Consider the following 22,411-nt stretch of genomic DNA (forward strand, 5'->3'; position numbering starts at 1 on the left):
GTGTTCTTTGCATTTTTGTTTTCTCTTCTCTCATAAAGAAAGTTCTGAAAGTCCACAGGAGATGAGGCTCTGTATCTGTTCACAGGGCTATGCCATAAAGATGCAATGAAAATTTTTTAATACTATGATTTGATCCGCACTTTAGCAATATGCTGATTAACAGTGGTACAAGCTTGGTATACCAGAACTTATTATCACATCTCCAACTTATTTATAGTCTGTCTACACACATCCATTAATGTGTGTGTTGATATAGAGAAAGCATTCTCACCAGCATTATGTTAATTTGCTTTTGCTAGAATTTACTGAATCTGTAAACTAAGATACGCAGGTATCCCCAGAAATGCCAAGGCAGTGGAAAGAATTTAAAAAAAAATTATTTAGAAGGCCAGAACATGAAAAGCTTACAAAAACCTCACAGTGCTGTAGAAGCACTGGGTCCCAGGGAGAAAAAGCAAGTTCCCACCCCCTCCAGGGCCTTTAGTATCCTCTCTGTTTCTTCCCTGCCTTCCCAAGGCCTCTGTGCATGTCTGCTAGGGTTATCTCTCTCCAGCATAGCAGAGAGAGATAACGCAGCTCTCTCTGCAACTTTCTCTGAAATGCCAAAAGGAAAGGGAAAAAGGCTTCCTAAGCGAAAAATGAGTTCTAGCTTCCCATTACAAATTCTTCCAAAAGCACAACTATCCCTACAGAGTCTGATGATCATCTTAAAAGGACCACCTGCCTTAATTTTATCTTGCCTCCTACTTTTGTTGAGAATTTAGATTGCCTTAAGACAAAATTCTGCAGCTGGCAAAAAGGCAGAAAAAACATAATTAGACAATTAAAGACGAAATTTTAAAAAAAAAGTAAAGAATTCTGTGAGGAAGCTTAAATACTTAAGAGATATATGACTATACTGAATATGGGCCTAGTTCTAATATTACTGAAGTCAATGTGAGTTTCCGTCATATTATCTGACCGTGAAAAGAATCAGAGCCAATGTAGAAGAATGATTATAACAGCCATGCAGGCTTATAGCTTTATTAAATGCTATAAGTGTAGTCCAAATGGACTTCAAAAATACAGTAAATTATCATAATTAATAATTGCATTGTGATTGCATAATAATTGCAGCAGTGTCATAGAGCAATAGATTGAGTTGATAGTGACCTGAAGAGAGGTCTATGTGTCCTGAATTTATTTAAACGAGAGAAATTGGGTTGGCTTCAGTAACAATCAACTGAGCCTTCTATCAATATATGAGACAAGTCTTTGTTTTGACCTCCTCAGTTCCTAAAAATGTAACCTTTGGAAACAAATAAGAAAAAGAGGAAAAAAAAAGAGGACAAACGGTATATACTTTAAATAAGCAAACACCTCCCTGAAAGCTCACTGACTGCTGCTGTGGAGGTTTACCCCTTTTGAGAAGGATAACTAGACATCTCAGTTTCAGTTAAGCAGCATTGAGTCATCCTCTGTTTTGCCTTTACTTATGTATAATTGAGGAAAATTTTCCATTACATTTGTCTCCTGATCCTTTCAATGGCACTCCCCCCTGGGCTGCTGAGCTGGTCTCTGCCTATCAGTTGTTTTTTTCTGAGAATCCATGACCATTACTCCTGCTGAGAATAACAGATGATGATTTATTTCAGCTATAGACAGCCAATGTGGCAGACACTGAGGAACAGAAACTAAATGAAGCAGCTGCCATAGCTGTTCACATAGAACAAGTTTATTTCCCGTTAGAAGTCCATTTGCTGGACTACTTCTCCAAAGCCACTTTAAATGATTCTGAAATAACTGTCTTAAAATACCAAAGAAGTATTAGAAGTCAATGGCTATGAGCTGTTTGCACAAAGAACAATGTTCCTGCTTCCTTACCATTTACTGGCACCTTATGGACTCCCTCTAAATGATGATCCACAGAGCAGCCAAGTTGTGGCTCTATGCATCTGTGCTGTGCTCTTTGATCTCTTTAGTCCTGCATGGGAAGAGTGTCCTGACCACAGGAGCCTTTGGCATACCTGGCCCTTCAACATAGGGTGCAGAGGACTGGTAGAAATTCCTTGCAGTGTCTTATCTCTCCTCAGGACTTTCCTATAAGAGCATAGCACAATTTTTGTTGTTTTGTTTGGTTGGTTGGTTTGTGTTTTTTTTTAAACTAAGCAGTCAAGCAGGAAACAGCAAGCATAAAACAATGAATTGTGGTGATGAGGATACATGGTACTGCTTCCACATTTTCTCCACTGACAAAGTACAAGTCTCCTTGTTATTCAAAGCAAGATACTGGCTATAACCAAGCTAAGATGTGAAGTCCAGAATCATAAACAATTTTATTAAAGATAGCTCTAATGAAGCTGATATGTCTACACAACAGACACTACCCAAAGGTTCAGCTTAATGCTGCGTTAAATCATATAGTCCCTCATATATCTATATATACTACAAAAGGAAGACTGAAGCCAGATCGTGTCACTGGACCAGCCCCAGTACTCAAAGGAGTCCTGCTGGGAAACTACTTCCCTTAGGCATCTTCATTGCTCACTCGTTGCTGCTATATTGTTGGGCACACACCCATTATCTGAACAAATGTGCAAAACCGTGTGTTGAAAGAGATGCAAAGAAACTAATAACTATTTGCACTAACCACAAACACTGTGGCTCTCCTATTCATGTCAGCTGGAGGAGAACTTGAATCTGAGAGCGCACCAAACCCTGTTATCCAACATGGGGTATGAGGTTTGGGGACTGTCAAAAAAGATGGAGGTCTTTCTCCAAACTCTAGCATTGTTCTGTGATTTCTTGTAATATGATGCTGGCCAGACAGTATCAAATTTTTGGCTAGATAATTGTTTGGCCCATCTAATCCACTCTGGTGAGACTCCACCTTGAGTATTGTATCTAGCTCTGGGGTTCTCAGCACAGGAAGGACATCAACCTGTCCGATTGAGTCCAGAGCAGGGCCACCAAGTTGGTTGGAGGAATGGACCACATTTCCTATACGGAAAGGCTAAAAGAATTGGGATTGTTCAGCCTGGAAAAGAGAAAGAGAAGGCTTTGGGGTGACCTAATTGAGGCTTTCCACTACCTGAAGGGAGCCTCTAAGAAAGATGGAGAGAGACAATATACAAAAGCATGAAGGGATAGGACAGGTGGGAATGGTTTCAAACTGAAAGAGAGTAAGTTTAGATTGGATATTAGGAAAAAATTATTTACTATGAGGGTGGTGAGGCATTGGAACAGGTTATGCAGAGAAGCTGTGGATGCCCCATCCCTGGAAGTGTTCGTGGCCAGGTTGGACATCCAGCCAGGTATAGTGGAGGGTGTCTCTGCCCATGGCAAGAGGGTTGGAACTAGATGATCTCTAAGGTCCCTTCCAACCAAAGCCATTCTATGATTATATGATTATATGATTCTATGATAATGGCTCAATGATTGGCTGATAAGTTTTGAAAGAGTATGCATGGAAAATACTTTCCAATGTATGTATTAAAAAGTTACAGTTTTCATAATTTTTGGTCTGTATTCTAAAGATTTTTTCAAAATAATGAGAAATAAATGTGGTTTGACATCACCTGGAAACTTCCCTCTTTTAAAACTTGCCCTAACAGCAAATTTTGCAGAGAATATTTTTTATTATCATCAGTTTCAATTTAAATAGTGCCATAGGCATTACTGGCTTCAGTGTGAAATAGTTCCTTTAAACAAGTATGATCCAAAGGGAAAAAGAGTTCTTAGATGTTTGCTTGTTAAAGCTGGCTGATCAAATCACTTCTGGCATGCTAATGGTTTCAAAAGCTGTCATGTTACTTGTGTTGCTTCAGGAGTCAAAATACTAATAGTGATATTTGCATATTAACAACCATTCACACTAATTGTATTTTAAGGAAAAAAATATTTCCGATTTCATATCACAGAACCAAAGCCACTAAGCACTCCCTTTTTTAGGGAGCATTTCTTTTTTTTTCACCCTAAGTTTATCAGCTTATTTTTGCATGCTTAGATAGAGAAGATGAGTAGTGTAGCCTGTCTTCATGACCGAAAGTGACAGTGTCTGTATGACAGAGATACCCTGTAGGAAGATCAACTGAGCAGGCCTTTGTCACTTACCCTGAAATCATTTGGTGTGGCTTGAATTAGTGCTAATGACAGAAGTAAAAGAGAGTCCTCTTTTTCCTTCCTCATCTTTCCTCAAAATATTAAGACTACGGGTGACCGATAGTGAAGAAAATGGCCAAGGGCTCCATAGGCTCCAAAAGTCAGGTATACATATGAGACTGTTACGTCAAAGCTGTTGGTTCTAGAGAACTTAGAGTTACGGATTTTTCAGCGTGGTGGATTGCTGAAAAGAGACTGGTAGAGCTGGGGAGAGAGCCATACCAATGAATTACTCTTTTGTATCTCTCTTTTCCTATCTGTATGGACCAATCCTAAAATGGCTGAAGCATACCAAGAATTCATCTCTTTGGAAGTTTAAAGAGTTTCATATCATCTCAACTGCTTTTGTGTGTTGCTGAGCTTCTGGCCACGTGTCTCCCTCAGCCATCTGCTTTATGGTAGATATGGTAGTTGAACATCCACATCTTTGCAGGGGGTTTCCCTTCATTGGGAGGGGGCCTTGTCTTTCCTGTGCGAAACTTCATGGGCAGGATGGAGGTTTAGTTTGATTTGGTCAGGATACACGTGTCTGCATTCCTGCACCATCAGAGTGTTCCATCAGTAGAAAAGGGCTATCATTTCATGAAAACATGCAAAAAGTAGGTTTATACATATGCAGTTAGAACAGGTTTTGTCTCAAAAGAATCTAATTATTATTATAATCAGTCAATAACTGTTCTGCTGATGCAGCAGAGTCAAAACGAAGAAAAACTCTGGCTGTACAGTCAATGTCTGATTTCAAGGAACAAGTTTGAAAAAAACAAAACACTGTTCACTGGAAGTGTTGTCAGGAAATACTCGGACTTGAGCCTCAGTGTTTTGGGTTAAATTTCATTTATTATTTTATCTTGTTTAAAGCTCACTGAGCTACTTTAGGTTTATGCTGGTATAAACTTTCAAGTAGTTATCTTCGCTGCCCAGGTTAATTTAAAATCCTACTTGATCTAAAGTGATACCATTCACATGAAAGATAATCTGAAAGAATACTCATATATCGTTTATACCATATACTTTTATTACAACGTTTATATCCGTCATCATTTGTTGCGGTCCTATTTTGTGGCCAGGCGTACTTCGTTGGACGAACTACATTTTCCTAATGCCATGTTTTTTTCTATCCAAACTGCAGGCTTTTCCATTCCATCGGCACTCTAGACAGTCAGGAACCGTCCCGTCCGCGGAGGCGGCTACAGACAGGCAGTTCGACTGGGTACGGCTGGCTCTCCCCGACACGTGGATTCTGCTTTCGGCTGTGCCCGGTGTTGGCAGTGCCCCCGGGGCACAACCTCTGTGGAGTCCCCTCTCAGGTGGACAGCCATGCCCCCATCTTTCCCATGCTCTCTGTACATGTTCTCCCGGAGGCAGCTGATAAATGGGGCTGGATACACTCCCGGCACCTCCTCTAGGACAGGCTGAGGAGGAGAAGAGCCGCTTGGCTCAGGGGTGGTCAGGGGGCGTTGCTGTCCCTCGCCCGGGAGCCCTCCCGCTCCATCCGCCGGGGCTCTCTCGCCAGCTCGGAGGCTGTCGCGGCTCCCTGGTGTGCCTGAGCAGGATCCGCCTGCTTCGCGACCCACAGCCTGGGCTGGGGGAGGGAAGGGGAGCGAGGACGGACGCTGTCCTCGCCTTTTCCGCCCCAGAGAGGGCCCCCCACCCCCCGGCTCAGCAGCCGGGGCTTCTATTTGCTTTCGTCGTTACCTCTGCCCGGGACTCCCTTCGGCTAGCAGAGGCGGCTTGGGAGGGGGCCGGCTGCCCGCCTTGGAAGAGCCCGTGGGCGGGGAGGGGGCTGGCCACGGCCGCCGCTTGGCCTGGCCGGAGGGACCACGTCAGCTCCCCGCAGCCGCAGGAGTCGAGATGGGCGACCCCGAGTGACTGCAGCCCCCCGCCCCCAGTCACGGGGGGCAGAGGCGTCCGGGGCGGAACGATAGGGTCCCGCTGCCCGCCGCGAGGGGCGGCCTGTCGCCGCCGGCCCTAGGGGCACAGCGTGGGCAGCTCCTCTCACACCCCCTTCGGCCACCTCCCCCGGGAAGGGAGAAGTCGGTGGTCGGGCAGACGTGGCAAACAACCCCGCCAGCTTTCCCTCATCTGGGTGGGCGGGTGGCCGTCGGGAAGGGGAGCTGCCGGGAGCGCCCATCCTCCTCCCTGCGCCCGGAGGGCCCCGTCCGGCGGGCCGAGAGGCGGGGAGCGCTCGGGACGGCGGCTGCGGGGCACCCCAGGCTCCTCCCGCGGCCGCGAAGCTGGGAGAGGAGACTGGCGGCTCTCTGCCCGCGCCCTGGCCCGAGACGCTTCCCCGGGGAGAGTGAACGGCCGGGACACGGCGGCCGCTACGAGCGGGCTGAGGGGCTGTCGGTGCCCCAGCACTCGCTGTCTGCGGGGAAAGGCGAGGGGCGCGGGACCGGGGTGACCGTTCTAGAGGCCTCGGGCTAGAGGGTCCGGGGATATGGGGAGCGTCGCCTTTTGTCCTTGGTCGCAGTGGGACGACGGGGAGAGGCTGAGTGGGGCATCCAGCCTCGTCTCGGCTCCCCCGGCCGCTTTCCCGCAGGGCGGGAGGCTCCGTAGGCCCTGGACAGCTCCCGCTTTGAACGCCGTCGGGGCGCTGCCAGCCGGCTGCCCGGCGAGGCTCCCGGCCGCGCTCACAGAAAACCGGGGCGAGAGGGGCGGGGGACGGCTGAGGGGAAAGAAAAAAAAAAAGAGAGAATGAAGAGGAAAAAAAATCAGACGACGAGTCAGATTTTCCTTCCGAAAGCCTCAAAGTGTCCACGTCCTCAAAGCATGGAACCAATTTACCGTCGCCGCCCCCCCGCCGCTCCCGCTGCCAAGGCTGCCGCGCCGGGCCGGAGACACAGGCACGTGACGGGCTGGGCGGTGCCGGGACCCTCCTGCGGTATAAGTAGAACGGACCGGGGCTGGGTTAATTTAGCGTCCCGGGCAGCAGGTTTCTGCTAAGGTTGGAGTTACTCCTCAAGACTGTATGCCTGCGTCCCACAGGCGATAGCTAACCAACCGACTCGGCACCACAAGGAGTCTGCATGTCTTGCAACTAGACATGCTCAGCTTTGTGGATACACGGATTTGGTTGCTGCTCGCAGTAACTTCATACCTAACAACAGGCCAACGTAAGTGCTTTCCGCTTGTTTGTGGCAGGGGTGGTGGCAGGGGTGGCTGTCCGGCTCTGCGCTCTGTCCCGACGCCCTCCCCACGGACGGCAGTCTGCGGGGAGCTGCCTCTTCCCAAACGATAGAGACCAGCTCATAAACTGCCACCTCCCGTCCCAGATCAGAATCTAGCTTCTTTCTTCCCCTCAGAAAAAGATGGCAAAAGGCCAACGAGATTTCCCCCTACGATTAAAAAAAAAAAAAAAAAAGAGAGAGAAAACCAGAATAACCCCCTCCCCCCAGACGGGCTCGTACCTAAAGGAGAACGCAAAGCCCTATCTCCAGCGCAGATGCTGGGAAGGAGATACGGATACAGGCTGGGAGGAGAGTGCTTGCGGCGAGCGGAAGAACCCAGGCTGCACTTTTGTGAGACTTCAGGCGCGCTTTCCGAAGCGGAGGAGCGGGAGAGCGGCGGCTCATCCCTTCCCTCCCTCTGGGGGGGCGGCGGGGGCTCCGTGCGGAACCCGCCGTCCCGCTCCCCGCGCGCGGCAGCGCCCCCTGCGGGCGGCTCGGAGCCCTGCGGCGCCCCAGGGCCCTGCGACCCAGCGCGGCGCGACGGGGCTGTTCTCGTGTTCCCGCGGAGATCCCCGCACGCTGAGCCCACTCCAAGGGCTCTCCGGGGAGGGGAGGACGAAAGGAGGCAGGGAAGCAGTATTGCTCCGCTCTAGTGAGAAAAGTGAGCGCGGCACCCCGACGTTCGCTAAGAGAGGATTTAGTGCCCCCCAACTGCAGAGGGAAAAGCGCACCCACACACGCACACGTACTGTGGTGGGAGAGAAACGCGCCCCGCTCACTCGGCTGGGGCCTCTCTGCGTGACAGCGCACTGAGAAGTGGCCCCCTGAGCCCCTGGCCGTCGTGCCTCTACACTGGGCTTTGGCCGCCTTCCAGGGCGGAGGAGGGATGGAGCAGCCGTGCGCTTCCCGCTCAGGGCACTGGGAGCCCCGGGAACATGCCCCCGGCTGTGCCCCTGCCGCTGCCAGCCCGGGGGGCGGCGAGGGGCCGGGGCGGTGGGCAGCGGGGTGGCCGTGGCCCGGGGGATGCCCGAGGGGCGGCGGGAGGGCCGTTCTGGCGGGGCATTCTGGGGACATCCCCCCACCCACCCCCGGTGACGGGCGGTAGCAGCTCCTTCCTTCGCCAAGGAAACGGAGCGGTTCGTGTGGGGGACCCCGAACCGAGCGCCCCCGCGCTGCCCGCAATGAGTTTGGGTAGGTGCCAGTGTCACATCACCTGGGGGCAGTAATGGCTTTAATTTTATATTGGGTTAGGCACAGTCAATCGGTGTGTGCTGCCGCGGTATTTCAGTGCTTTCAGCATTTCAGCAGTGTTACCTTTTGCTGGACTGTACGAATCATCTGAATTTAGTGTGATCATACATTGCCAAAGTGACACGTTGTGGAAAAATCTCCAACAACCTGCTACTTAGGGATAAGGTCAAATTGGTGGCATTCAAGTGTGATATGAGACCCTTTTACTATAGTGAATTTAAGCCAAAATAGATTTTTAATTGTAAATTAAGAAATTCAGAAAATTTGTATTTCCAGCTAATGAACGATAGCATACTTAGTAGTACATAACATATAGTTATTTGCCTTTTGGTGTTTAATAGCTTCAAGGTGTTCCCTGTTACATGCTTTTACAGGAAATTGTGGAAATAGGTACATGTGGCTAGAACCATTCCCCATAAAAAGTGTGATGGGGCTATTTACATTAAAATTTAAGATTACTCCTAAAATTCAACACCCTCGTATGTATCGGCCTGTCTGGGTTTATTAATCCATTGCACACACACATATGAAAATACATTGGTGCTTTTATTTGTAGGGAGGTATGTTTAAGAATATTTAGAGCAGGCTTATAGACGATATCTGCCTTTTCACTGCATCAATCATATTACTTGTTTTAATTTCATTAGCAAGTCTGTTTTGAATTTGGAATACATGGCAATTTCACCTGCGAGTCTTTCCAGTCTAAGATAATCATCTTAAAAGTAAGAAATTACATAAAGAAAATGTTTATTGCGTTAAGAAAATAAAAAAAAATGCACTTTGAATTAAAAGCAATGAAATGTAAAACTTGCAAAATAACTGAATCCACACTCTAATTATCTCTCTTTTTTTTCTTTCCCTTCTTTTTGCAGATGTGAGTAAGGTCAGTATAATTTCTTTATCTAATATGTAGCATTCCAATTAACAGGCTAGGCTTCTTTTGTTGTGGCAGTATTATTTTCTAAAGTTCATTTCAAGATGGTCCTGGTGATTAAGTCCTGAAGGGACTGCCTGGAAAGGTACCCACCCCGATTTCACAAGTGGGACGGCCTTTTTAAGAGACTGCCTTCATAGGTGTAGAGACCGTGAGGAGAAAGTAACAGAGCAGTGGTGTTTGGACACTGCACCTGGCAGTTTGGATTGGAGAAGACTCTACTTTAAAGCCAGTTTTACAGTCTAAATTTCATTGCACAGAAAGATTATGGAAGAGCTCAGGTGTGACTTTTTTTTAATGCTAGTTTTTTAGGCTGTAATAGCTATAAAATGGTCAGTCTTCAACAGAATGTTTTCATGTAGTTACATGCATCTTTGCTATATATAAACTCCTAGCTTTCATAGTAATTTAAAACCTTAGGGCATACTTAAAGATACTGTACTGAGGAAAAGCATAGTTATGTAAGAAGATGAGTCTAAGTTTATACACTATTTTAGTCTAAAATACTGGGAGAAATTTTAACTTTTTTAATTCTCTTCTTTATTTTTCCAGGCACCTGCAGGGCGTAAGGTAAGCAGTTTTTTTCTTGTGTGGAAATGGAGATGGTATCAAATAATCTTCAGGAGATTAATATTTTGTTGAATGTTGGATGAAAGGAAAACTGACTATATTTATTATTTTCCGTGTTCTCTGAAAATAGCACTAGCACTGAGATGAACAGGCAGTAAAAAAGAGGGAACAATCAGTGCAACATCTTAACACCAGAGTGAATTTAAATAATTCAAAATAAAGGTGCTTTATCCAGGAGCAGAATTAAGCCTACTCAGAACTAAACTTCATCAAAGTAGCATTCTTAGTCAGAGTTTCTTCAGAAAGATTTACATGAATTGAACAGTACAGCAATATCTATCCAGATCTTAAAAGCTAAATAGATTCTATTTTATTTATAAGAGTCCCTACTTTAAATTAGAACTAGTTATTTAGTAGAGATGAAAATCAACTTTTAAATTTCTTCTGTGATCTGTGCAGTGATAATTTTAATTCACACAGTAGTGACAGGGTCTATTTCCAGTAGCTTTCTGGGGAAAAAGAATTATCTGTCTGTGGAAAATAGCTATTGGACCTGTATGTGCAGTCATTTTTCACTTTTTCATGTACACTAATTATTCTTAATGTATCTGTTTCCCTGTATCCTCCCGCAAAATTTCTGCGATAACTCATTAAGTGTTATTTTCTTCCTGCAGGGCCCTAGAGGAGACAAAGGGCCGCAGGGAGAAAGGGTAAGGCCGTTCATTTGTTTGTGAACTTTGAACAGCAGTTGTTGGAAGAACAGTAGGGTAAAAAATAAGTTTAGGTATCATTGTGATATTGAATGAATGTAGCTGTAGAAGCTTGCATGTACAATTTCATCCAAAAAAAAACCAAGTTACCTATGTACCAATACCTCAGCAACCTAATTATGGTCATTGTGCCTGAGCAGATGTGGTTGAGATCATATAGCAGCTTAGCATCCAAGTGATGACTTGAAAAATGTTTTTCGCATTGCTCACCGTGGAAATAGTGCATGGAAGTGTAGAGGGAAAAGTTGACACATAAAGATGTGGTCTTTGAACAATATGGTATCTGGATAAGCCCTGAATAGACAAAGCCAGTTTTGAGGATGATTTATTATCTGTGCCTCTGAAGATGGCTTGGAAAAGCTCTCTTGTTGGCAGCTAGGCATTTGTCGTCTACCTTCTACTAGCCAAAGCAGACGTTGTACTATTAAAGGCTACCGTAAAAGTAACCATAAATGAGGACAGTTGAATAATTTAATTGTACTGTTCATTCATATTGCTGATATTTGCTTTTCTGTTTTGCTTCTGCATCACTGCTGCTCTTTGTAAAGTGGCATTCTGAAACTCACATACTTATCTGTGTAGTTTGTAGTTGTGTGTCTTTCTAGTGTCTTCTGAAAATGAAAATGCCATAGTACTGATAGGGAGCTCTTGAGGTTTTGAGACTGTAGTATGCTGACGAATGTGAAGGGAACTATTAGGAAGACTCTATCTGTATGGTCAACTGGATATTTGATTTAGGCAACCACTAACTAAATTCATTTAATGAAATGAGATACATACTTTGTCCTGAATGTTGGAAGTCTAATTCTCCTCCTTTAGAAATCCATTTATTATGGATTTCATTTAACACTGAACTGGATCCAAAATACTAAACAAAGTAAATATCTCACCTTAACTGCCACAATGGCAAAACTTGAGCACCTTTGTGGGTCCATATGGGTCACTAGAAATGTATGGGTCCAAAATTTGGTCGCTTAAGGTGAAAATTCCCAATTTGGAGATTATGCTTTAGTAGCATAAATGAAATATCTCCCCCATAAATCTTCTCAAATATGAAGGTCTAGTACATATCTGATATGAGTTATGGGGAGTCAACATAAAATCAATATACTTATTTTCTCAAGTTAGGCATTTATTGAAACTTCATGTATAGCACTGCTGTAGAGTGTGCTGTAGGTGCGTGGTTGTTAATGAAGTTATCACATCAGAGATTTCTTCAACCACTTCTAATGTTCACTTTGTAATCCTCTTTTTGACTCTAGGGTCCACCAGGTGCACCAGGCAGAGATGGTGAAGATGGACCACGAGGTCCTCCAGGGCCCCCTGGTCCTCCAGGTCTTGGCGGAGTAAGGCATCCAAACTTCCTATTACCAAAACTGTGCTTTGTGGCTAAGGCAAAACGTGTATCAGCTGGAAAATACTGATGTTGCTTTGGAAAGTAGAACACACATTCTCTTGTGAGCCTTAAGAAATTCATGGTCCCAGTTCCAATTAAACTTTCTTTGGGGTGTAAATGTTCCATGGAAAATTTGGATTCTGTGTTCAACAGGGACTTATGCAGAGGAGCAAAGCAACCCTGTTATTTAGCATTAAATTTACACAGCCGTAATGTGTAGGGGTTAGGATTCAACTAAATGAAACCAGTGCTTTTAAGCAGATAGTGAAAAAAAACCTTCACAGTTGGATTCAACAGACAGCAGCTGTGTTGGAATAAGCTGAAGAAGACTACCCCTTAGGCTAAAAATCAATACTTAAAAGTCCTGTAGAATTTTAGAGTATATTTTTTAGAATTTTTCATTTCTATCTGTATAAATGCTGCAGAACGTAAATGGACTGTGACACATACACACTTTCTGCACAAGTGTCCATGACGTATTCTCTGCAGAATTTAACTCTTTGCTTGACATTAGCTTGCATAGGCAACATGAAGACAGAGACAGTGTTGTAATGATCAAGTTTGGTAAATCTTTCTGCATGGAAAAATACTCTTTTGCCTTCAATATGGATAAAAGTAGTTTGTTTTCCCATTTGCAAATCTCAAACTGCTTTCATTATTTTTTCTTATTTTAATATGCTAATAAAACAATCAAACGAAAACAAGGAAGCAAAGGATTTTCAGTTGTGCCATGTAGAACTTCTTTCTGTTTTGATAAAATATCAACAATCCACTGCAGTCTCTGAGGCTGCAGCTCCTCAGTTCTTTTTGAAGCTGAAGGGCCTACCTCGTCTGTCAGGGCTGGTACATGAATTTTACTTAAGCAAAGCAGTGAAAAATATGCATAAGTTCCCTTATTGAAAATTACGCTGAACAACTTGAGAGTTTAAAGAAAGTTTGCAATTTTAAATGACCACTGAATTTACATTCTTTATTTTTAGTTCACGCTGTTGCAATGCCTCTCTATCACTTCTGCATAGATATTTAAGGCCACTGTTTGAAGGGCCTTTCCAGTAAAATCAAGTCTTTTTGGAAACGTGAATAGAAATGTAATTATAAGAGGGCTATGTTTACTGAGTTGTATGTATTCTGCTTTAACAAATCATATAGCAAGTGTAACAAGTCAGATGATGTTTAGATGTAGAATGTTGATAAGAAATACTTTTTAAGGCAAAATTTTTAGTATTTTAATTTCAAACTTTTTATCACTTACAGAACTTTGCTGCTCAATATGATCCATCTAAAGCAGCTGATTTTGGCCCAGGACCTATGGTAGGTATATGATAGAGCACTTGGTAACTGGCATGGGTGTGTTTACTATTTTCCTTTGAGTCTAATCCAACTGTATTAATGCAAAAGTTAGTGTTTTGATCATATTTTGAGTCAGGCTGTGAACTGATCCTTTGTAGGAGAATATATGTTTTGAAATGTATGTGTTTAGAATAGTCTTAGGACTTAAATATACAGTCCCAAGACCATATTTAATCTTCAATTTGTTTAACACTTATATGAATCAGTGAATCTCACAATTTGATGTCAGAGAACACGTGTGCTTTTATATAGTTCTACTTTGCCCATATTGAGACAGAAGATCGTGTTTTAGGAAGAATGATTGTAAAGCTGCTTTCTAAGGTAGACATAGGTCTAGAAAGTAACTCAGCATCTCAGCTCCAGTTGGTGACCATTTTTCCCCCATGGCTATACAACTTATTTGATATCCTTGTTTACTGTATATTATGTTCAAATGGAATTTAAGGAGTTTATTGCTGCTCCACATGAATTTCTAATGCTTCCTGATGTTAGCGGATATTTTCAGTGCACACAGATAGGGGTTAAATTCACCAAACACACTGACATCCCAGCCAGTGCATCTGATGGCTGAGCAGCAGGATGAAGGCTGCCCAGGATTATTCTGGGTCAAGTGCTTGTCTCCATTTCTAAAAATACTGTATATTAAATGAATACTGGGAAATCTTTTGGTCTCCATTTAGATACTAAATATAGGAAAATAGGAGTACTTTTAATCAAGTTCTGCCCTCAATGTCTGACAAAAAATCAGAAAATGTAGATGAAGATTTACTTGGGGTGTCACAATTTTCTAAGTTCCAATTTTTTAGTCAGTTAGGGTTCATCTGACAGCAACAGCAGTAGAATCTGCCTTCTGTGAGGAAGTTTTAAGTTTCATGAAGAAAATGTAATAGATTGGGAAGTTAGAAAGGGAGGGAAAGATAATTATGGAATATAATTTGTGAAAAAACTCAGAGTTTATGCAGCACATATGATTCAGACTGTCCAGAAACAGTTATTTTTTTCTAGAATTACTGCATATTTTTATATCCACAACATTGCTTTAACTTTCATAAGTAAATGCCTGTAATTAATATGTATTTATTTATCTTAATGAAAAGTATTCAGTTTTATGGGAATACTACATAAGCCATTGAAAAGTTGGCATATGATTTTAATCTTGTAGTGAGGAAATCTACAAAAGTTCCTGAGAAAGTTTTAAAACCAATTTAAAACATAAGGATTTCTGTTGAAACATATCCTAAATCATTTTGGACAATAGAAGTCTAAATTAAATTTCAGTTCAAAATTGTTTTCTTGCTTAGTAAGGCTTAAGACAACTGTTATGTAAGTGTACTAATCTGGGGAAATTTCCTTTTCAAAAGTATGTTAGTGACTTATTTTGCAGTGAAATGAAGAGAATTTAATCAAAACCAGAAAGCAATTAAATATTTAAATAGAAGTAGATCATTATTTGAAATAGATGTATACATAATAAGAGCCTTTCACAATGTTTTGTTATGACCCTCATCTTTAAATTCTGGAATTTTCTGCACAGGGAGGTAGAGGGTACATAGAAGAATGAGCCAGTGCACTTGCTAATAAGCCAGAATAGATTAAGAAGACTAATTACAAGGTTCACAGCCATAATGGTACATTCCTAATCATCCTACTGGATTCCCTGATGGTTCACTGCCCTTAGAAGATCTGTTTGCACTTTGACTGCCTGTGCAAATTCATGCAGATCTCTTAACTACCTATAGTTTGACCTGGACATTGCACACTGAAAACTGTGATGCTTACAATTATTTAGGAATACCGGGAATTGGTGTTATAGATGAGTTTATATAGTAGTGGGTTTTAAAAGAGATTTTGCAATTTTTCTCCCTTAGGGTTTGATGGGACCTAGAGGCCCACCTGGAGCATCTGGACCCCCTGTAAGTACAGTCTCATCTCTTCTACTGACATTGACATAACTAAAAAATGACAAATTAGCTTATTTGAAAACTTACAATATCTCCCTCATCTTCTAGGGTCCTCCCGGTTTTCAAGGTGTTCCCGGTGAGCCTGGTGAACCTGGTCAAACAGTAAGTACAGGTTTCACATGCTGACACTGTTAACATTAGAAATAGCACACCAAAGTAGGCTTGTAATACTTAGGCCCATTTCTCCTATCCATCTGCACATCTTTGAATGTTTGGATACTCCTGCTTGATCCTGTTACGGAAACAGAGCTGAACACTCAGGCTCTTTCAAATTGGAGTCATAAAATGCAAAGTCAATTAGGCTTCAGCTACACCCCAACTCAAGTCAGAAGCCAGTGGAAAGACTTAGATGAAGAATGATGCTTTAAGTAATCCTCAATCTACTTTTAACAGGGTCCCCAGGGTCCTCGTGGTCCCCCTGGTCCTCCAGGAAAGGCTGGTGAAGATGTAAGTGGTTATTAAATGTTTTTCTTCTCTTTTGGGGTGGTGATTCAACTCTAGCAATCAAGTTATCGTTAAGATAAGCATTCTAATTGCCATAATTTTTACATTCTTCTATAATATATAGAATAAATAAGCCCCTGAAATAATTGTTTTACAGTACAAGAGATGCAGTATGCTGAAAATGTACAGAAAATTGGATAACTCCAAAACATCTCCAAAAATATTATTTAGCTTCCTGAATACAGGAAGAAGAAAACTTGAAAGCTAATAGGCTCCCTGTATGTATTGAAAAGGAGAAGCTTTGCCAGTGTATTTTTTTAAATGGTTTATGTTGTTATTTTATAAAAGGAGCTTTCCTTCTTAGTGCATCTTTACTGGATTTTTTAGGGTCACCCTGGCAAACCTGGAAGACCTGGTGAGAGGGGTGTTGCTGGCCCTCAGGTATGTAGTGATCCACTGTATACAATACAAAACAATTCACTGATCAATGAAACTTAACAACCTTTCAGAATTTCATCACATTAACAGTCTAGTAATATTCCTTATATGGATTAATCCAATGTCAGTCCTTACCTTCAGGGATATCATATAGTTTTGGTTTTTGTTTCCCCATCCCATACCCAGTAAAGCAAACGTAATGAGTAACAGAAATGCCACCGTGAGGAGTTATACAGAAGCAGGTGAGCAGGCACCTTGGCACAGGAAGTTAAAACAGCTGTGCTATCACGTGGTAATGCATGAAATTTCTGAGATTCAGAACTGGAAAAATCAGGTTGATTATTGTTAATCTTGGAACAAGTCTGATCCTGAGAGATTAGGTATTCCTCACTTGAATAATCATGACCCAAATATACACGGTAATTTTATTGAAAGACTTACCCAATTTCTTTCTTTTTAACTGCAGTGTATAATATGAGAGACAATCATTTGTGCACTGTGTTTTTTTAGGGTGCTCGTGGTTTCCCTGGAACTCCTGGTCTGCCTGGCTTTAAGGGAATTAGGGTGAGTATATATATATTTTCCCTGAATATTTAAGACTGATAACAGTGCAACATACTGAAAACCCCTGGAAATCCTCTGAAAGTCAAGAGTGCTTGAACCTCCTTGAAGTTTTTTATATTGCCTGATATGAAAGACTGATTATTTTGGAAAAATCAGAAGATTATATTAGGAAATAATTTTGTGTGGGAGGAGGGATTTATGTTACAAGACTAAGAGTTTGTGTATAGCTATTTGTGAGAAAATATGTATCAGTATTTATTTTTCTACTCAATATAGGGACACAATGGTCTGGATGGTCAAAAGGGACAACCTGGTACTCCTGGCAACAAGGTAAACATGAAATCTGAAAATGTAGGATGCATTTATAGATCTTTTTAGCGAAAAACATGTGAAGTCTCCTCCAATCAGTCTTCCATGTTGCCAATAAACATCGCTCAGCTGCAATAATCTAGAAGTCAGTGGATCCATGTAGAACAAACCCATGCACCTTATCATGGGAACTTTCCTGGGGCCTTATCCTTGAGCCCTTAGTCAAGTTAGTACTTATAGTGAATAAGAGCTGCAGAACTGGGCTTCTGGTGATTGACTATTCAGTAGCACTTCAGGCTGCTTTTGCTATCTCTGCTCTTCTGTGGATTGTATTTTGAATTTTGGTGGATTTCTTTAAAGCAGGCTAAAATGAAACCGTCTCATTTTTCTACAAAACTCTGTTTGAGACACATGTTCAATGTAAGACTTTCTGCTAAAAATTTGGGTAGATGAAGCGCTTTTCTGAGTTGAGGTTATTTTGATCTTCACAGTCTTTTTCCTTTTTACCATCTTCAGATTAGTACATATTTGAACACTATACTTAAAAAAAAAATCCTTAAAAGTATATTCTTAAATATAGTTCAGAAACATCTCTGGCAAACTCTTTCTCTTTTAGTTTCTTCTTCTTCCATTCCACCTCAGTGCCCCAGTGTTCTTGAAAAATACTGCAGTATGGGGTTGTAGGAAATTTAAATGCAGCTGAGTGATTCACAGAAGATTTGTATTCAAGAACTCTTAATATAACAATGAAAAACTCAAATGCTTATTCTGCCTCTTGCTTGTTTCTAACAGCTTAGCACCATTTTGTTATAGAGTTATTAACTGTAACATACCATTCTCCAATATCACTGCAAGAGGTTTACCTTCAGAAGAAAGTATGGTAAAGAGATAGCAAACAGTCTACCCAGTTATTGGGTATTTAAAAGCAGATAAAGCAATTAAGTAAAGTATAGAATAGTTACTAGTAAGAGTGCTACTCTGAGTGGAAAACACCAGCATAGTAAATTAAGGTCAGTCACGATATAACTGTGCAGTTGATGAAGGCAAAAACTTGCAATCTTTGCAGCATTTAAGATTGGGTGCATTCAGGTATATCAGGATACAAGTGCTCTAGGACAAACCTTGTTACTGTAGATCAACCTAGACCTCAAATAATCAGTAGTATTGGTCTTAAGTTAAAAATAACTGAGGCAGATCCTTATTTTCAGCCATCTGACAGGAACTTTGTCACCTTAACATTAGACAAAGGAAAGCATCATTCTGGTTCTGCTCTAGCTAAAAAACAGCTGCTGATTGATCTGAATTAGTAGTTGACTATCCAGGCCCAATCTCTTAAATACGTACTACAGAGTAAATATCAGAATAAAGAAAAGGGATAAAGAAAGCTGAGCTAGGTAAGTCAAGCAACTTTCTCTGACCCCCTCTTCTAAAAGGATTCCATTTGACTGTGTTCCAGTATATGTAGGGACAATTGCAGTCTCTGCACCTTCAGGGCTATACTATTGTATACTGTGGTGCAAGTGCTACAGAAGACAAAGAGAGGAGGATCCAGCAGTTGAAAATCCCTCTGAAGGTGCTGTGCTGTCTGTCCAAAGCATCCTTTAATTAATTCAAGCCTCCAAACTTTCTTCTTCACAGGGAGAACCTGGTGCCCCTGGTGAAAATGGTACCCCTGGACAACCTGTAAGTATTCACTGCTGCTGTGGGAAATTATAATCTGATAGATTTTGTTCAGCTAGCATTTTCTTCAATATTTGTCATCAGTGACACTCCAGCTAGCTAGATACTCTAATGTAATAGTAATATTACTTAGCAGAGGAAAAAAATTCTATATATCTGTGTTCAATGGAGAGATATAAATGAGTTAATTTAATTTTTTTCCTTCAGGGTGCTCGTGGTCTCCCTGGTGAGAGAGGAAGAGTAGGTGCCCCTGGACCAGCTGTAAGTGGCTTCCCATCTGTCTGTCATCATGACCAGCCACTTACTGTGGCTTTCTCTGATATTCAGTTCTCTTTTCAAACTATTTATCATGTTCTTTCCTCATAGGGTGCTCGTGGAAGTGATGGCAGTGCTGGGCCCACTGGACCTGCTGTAAGTTTGTCTTGCTCTTTGACAATATGGTTCCATTAGACCTTGTGCTCCTTATCCTGTTTTTAGAGGATTTCTTTGGCTTCTGAGAAGTTGATTGTGTTCATGTTTTTAACACAGTCCTTTGTTGCTTATCAGACCATCACAAAAAGAATTAGTGAAATATAATACCTTTGTAGACAATATCCTGAGAGCCTCAGAATTTATCTTTAACACATCTATATCAAAGGAACCAAATATTCTCTCATTTGCACTGGTGATTTCATGGGAAACTTTCCCAGCAGATTTCACTGAGAAACACCCAATGAACAGAATTCTCATTTCCAGCAGTCTAACAGAATAGTTCTCATCCCAAAACTAAAGAGACTTTATACTTTTTCACAGATATATACCATGCACATGTTGCAGATGACTGTAATTATATATAAACTGTAAATAATGCATGCACACCAGAACACAGCTTTGCACCTGCAGCGTTGTGCTATCAGACATTAACCTTTTTCATTTACCACTGATACCTGCATTATGTGAGCTAATGTGAAAGGCCAGTGAGATCCAACTGCCCTGATCTGATTAGTAAACAACAACTATTCTAATAGGAACTAACACAATGCAAATTTGTCCATTCAAAAGGAGTTAGTGTTGCCATAATATACCACTGACTTTAGTAAACCTCATTTGTCTCAGTGAAATAAGTATGTGTCAAGGACATAGTTTCGAAACTGTAAAAAAAATCAAGAATAGCCTAGAATAGTTTTTTTCTTCCTACCTTCAAAATTTGAGTCAGTGATGAAGCTGTACTTGATTCTGCTTTGCTAGAGTTGATTTTAATGCTCCTTGTCACTTCAAACACCTCTTGTGCTTTAATAGAGTAGAATGTTAGTAGAGCTGTGAATTACTCTTCAGTTCTCCCAAGCAGAGTATTCAACAAATATCTGTGATTATGTATTTAAATTGCAGGCAAATAGAGATCTTACAGCTAAGACCTGATGTAGCAGAATCAAAACATTTTAGCTGAAGATGTTTCACATGAAGGCAATTGAACTATATGAAAAATATTCTGAAGCTGCTGATTGCAGAGGTGTTACTCAGAATGGGCAGCAGCACAGCATTGCATTGTGTTCCAGTGTCTATTCCAGGCTGAAGTTATTTTACACATACTTAGGTTATAATGCTGTAAATATTCTGCATAGCACTTATTACCACTAATTTTTTAAAACTAAAACAGAAATAACATTTTATTCTTCTTGCTACTTGGAATTTAAAATGTAAAAAGTCACTGCAATGAAAAATCTGTAAATTTATGTTTTCAAACACATCTTAAAGGGTTTTGTTCTTTTTTTATTTGCTTATGCAAAACCAGTGAGAATTCAAGCTACCCCGTTTATAACACAGTAGGTTATAAAATGTTGGAAGCCAATTCCTCTTTGTCATACCAGCTGACAAATTCCCTTGGATTTTTGAGGCAGTTTTATAATAAGTATTTATAATTGAAAGATCTTAGCTCAAAAAAAATGTAGATGTCAGTTCCCAATAGCAATGAGTGAGTTGGATATTTTATTGATAATTGAAGAAAAACTATCCCTTTGTATTTGCATGCACTGAAAAATAAAGGCTATGAATATATGTCTGGGTACATTAGGAATTTTGTCCCAATGTAGTTAGAAATCTCACAGCCATAAGTAGTTGTAGTAGAATCAGCCACCTTGCCTTGCAGATGCCTGCCTCTGCCCATCCTCTGTTCTTTCTCAGGTGTTTAGCCTCAAGGCAAGGTTTTACCAGTTCTTGCTAAATTTGCACTGCAAATGCTTTTCAAGCATTGACCTTGCTCTTAACTGTTTGTAGTAAACCAAATCTGTCAGTTTGGAGTTGCAGAAGGCAACTGGTATTCTGAGGTGGTAACGTGAGGAATAAGTAAATGTGCATTTTTTTTTAATCTGTTTAAAGCAAGCAAGATGTTTTTGTCTTCACAGAATACCTTTACACAACTGCTTCCCTTTAATTTTCCAGGGCCCTATTGGTGCTGCTGGTCCTCCAGGCTTCCCAGGTGCTCCTGGTGCTAAGGTATGAACATCTGCTTCTCCTGATACATTTGATAGTGAAGATGAAATGTACTATAAAGAGTTGCTAGGCAGCAAAAAAAACCCCACTCTCAATGAAATAGGAATCCTTTCTTATCAGTTACAGATTAGGATGAGGATGAATTCCTAGAGTATTTGGAGAGCATCAGATATGAATGCTAATTTAAAACACAGCAGTTACTTCACAGCTGAAGATGGATGGTGGGCAGATTTAGGAAGACACATAACCTTTTTTTCTGCTTCCTGTGTGATGCAATTGAATACACCTTCGAAGGGTGACATGGATCATGCTAAATAAGCAAAGCAGCAGATAACATCACTTTATAGAAGTAGTGGAGGACTGCAGTTGAGTATTGGGCTCTTTCCAACTTAAGTCCTTGAAATTACAATGCAGAAATTGCATTTAAACTTTTCAGGTTCAGGGCACTACCATTTTGCTCTTGCAGACTATAACTTAAATGATTCATTTATTGCTCAGATCTTAGCATTTTTACCTGGGTAAGAGTCTCAATATCTTGAGTGCCCAAGGAAGCCAAGAGTATCACATATACTACATTTACTAATTTTGCTGATGTTTTGCCACAAAATCCATGTCACAGACAAAACTTATCTTAATCCATCCTTAGAAGAAAATAAAGTATTGTTTGCTGGACCCTTTAATATTAACTGCAAGGAAGATGAGAAAAACATTGAGATCCCATTTTGGTTATTCTTATCAAAATGCAAGTCTTTGAAAACCATGAAGTTTTCTCTGATGCAGATGTTAGTGTGGTTACAGCATGTAATTTCAAGAGAAGACAGTCTACATGTCCAGGGTGAATGCTGGCTGCTTAGAGAATTGTTGGAGAGAAATTGTCATTATATTCAGTTTTTTGTAGTGGAATACAAGCTTCCGAAAATAAAAGCAAGGACCTTTCTTCCTGTCATTTACTCCACTGTGAATACTAT

The 22,411-nt window shown here is 41.4% G+C and overlaps 1 protein-coding gene across 1 annotated transcript in view; it reads left to right on the forward strand.

Moving 5' to 3' along the window:
* The first annotated feature begins 7,014 nt into the window (after window positions 1-7,014).
* The window catches only part of COL1A2 (collagen type I alpha 2 chain), a 39,041-nt gene continuing 23,644 nt past the window's right edge, over window positions 7,015-22,411 (forward strand). Inside the window, exons 1-16 of the mRNA XM_027684680.1 lie at window positions 7,015-7,253; window positions 9,431-9,441; window positions 10,045-10,062; window positions 10,737-10,772; window positions 12,095-12,178; window positions 13,483-13,539; window positions 15,447-15,491; window positions 15,588-15,641; window positions 15,933-15,986; window positions 16,371-16,424; window positions 16,932-16,985; window positions 17,262-17,315; window positions 18,933-18,977; window positions 19,182-19,235; window positions 19,341-19,385; window positions 21,393-21,446. Of these exons, the coding sequence (XP_027540481.1) occupies window positions 7,184-7,253; window positions 9,431-9,441; window positions 10,045-10,062; window positions 10,737-10,772; window positions 12,095-12,178; window positions 13,483-13,539; window positions 15,447-15,491; window positions 15,588-15,641; window positions 15,933-15,986; window positions 16,371-16,424; window positions 16,932-16,985; window positions 17,262-17,315; window positions 18,933-18,977; window positions 19,182-19,235; window positions 19,341-19,385; window positions 21,393-21,446 (789 nt within the window). The 5' untranslated portion in view covers window positions 7,015-7,183. The remainder of the gene's footprint in view (window positions 7,254-9,430; window positions 9,442-10,044; window positions 10,063-10,736; window positions 10,773-12,094; window positions 12,179-13,482; window positions 13,540-15,446; window positions 15,492-15,587; window positions 15,642-15,932; window positions 15,987-16,370; window positions 16,425-16,931; window positions 16,986-17,261; window positions 17,316-18,932; window positions 18,978-19,181; window positions 19,236-19,340; window positions 19,386-21,392; window positions 21,447-22,411) is intronic.

The sequence above is a fragment of the Neopelma chrysocephalum genome, unplaced genomic scaffold (assembly GCF_003984885.1).
Source record: "Neopelma chrysocephalum unplaced genomic scaffold, ASM398488v2 Primary Assembly neopelma1_67, whole genome shotgun sequence".
Taxonomy (NCBI): Eukaryota; Metazoa; Chordata; class Aves; order Passeriformes; family Pipridae; genus Neopelma; species Neopelma chrysocephalum.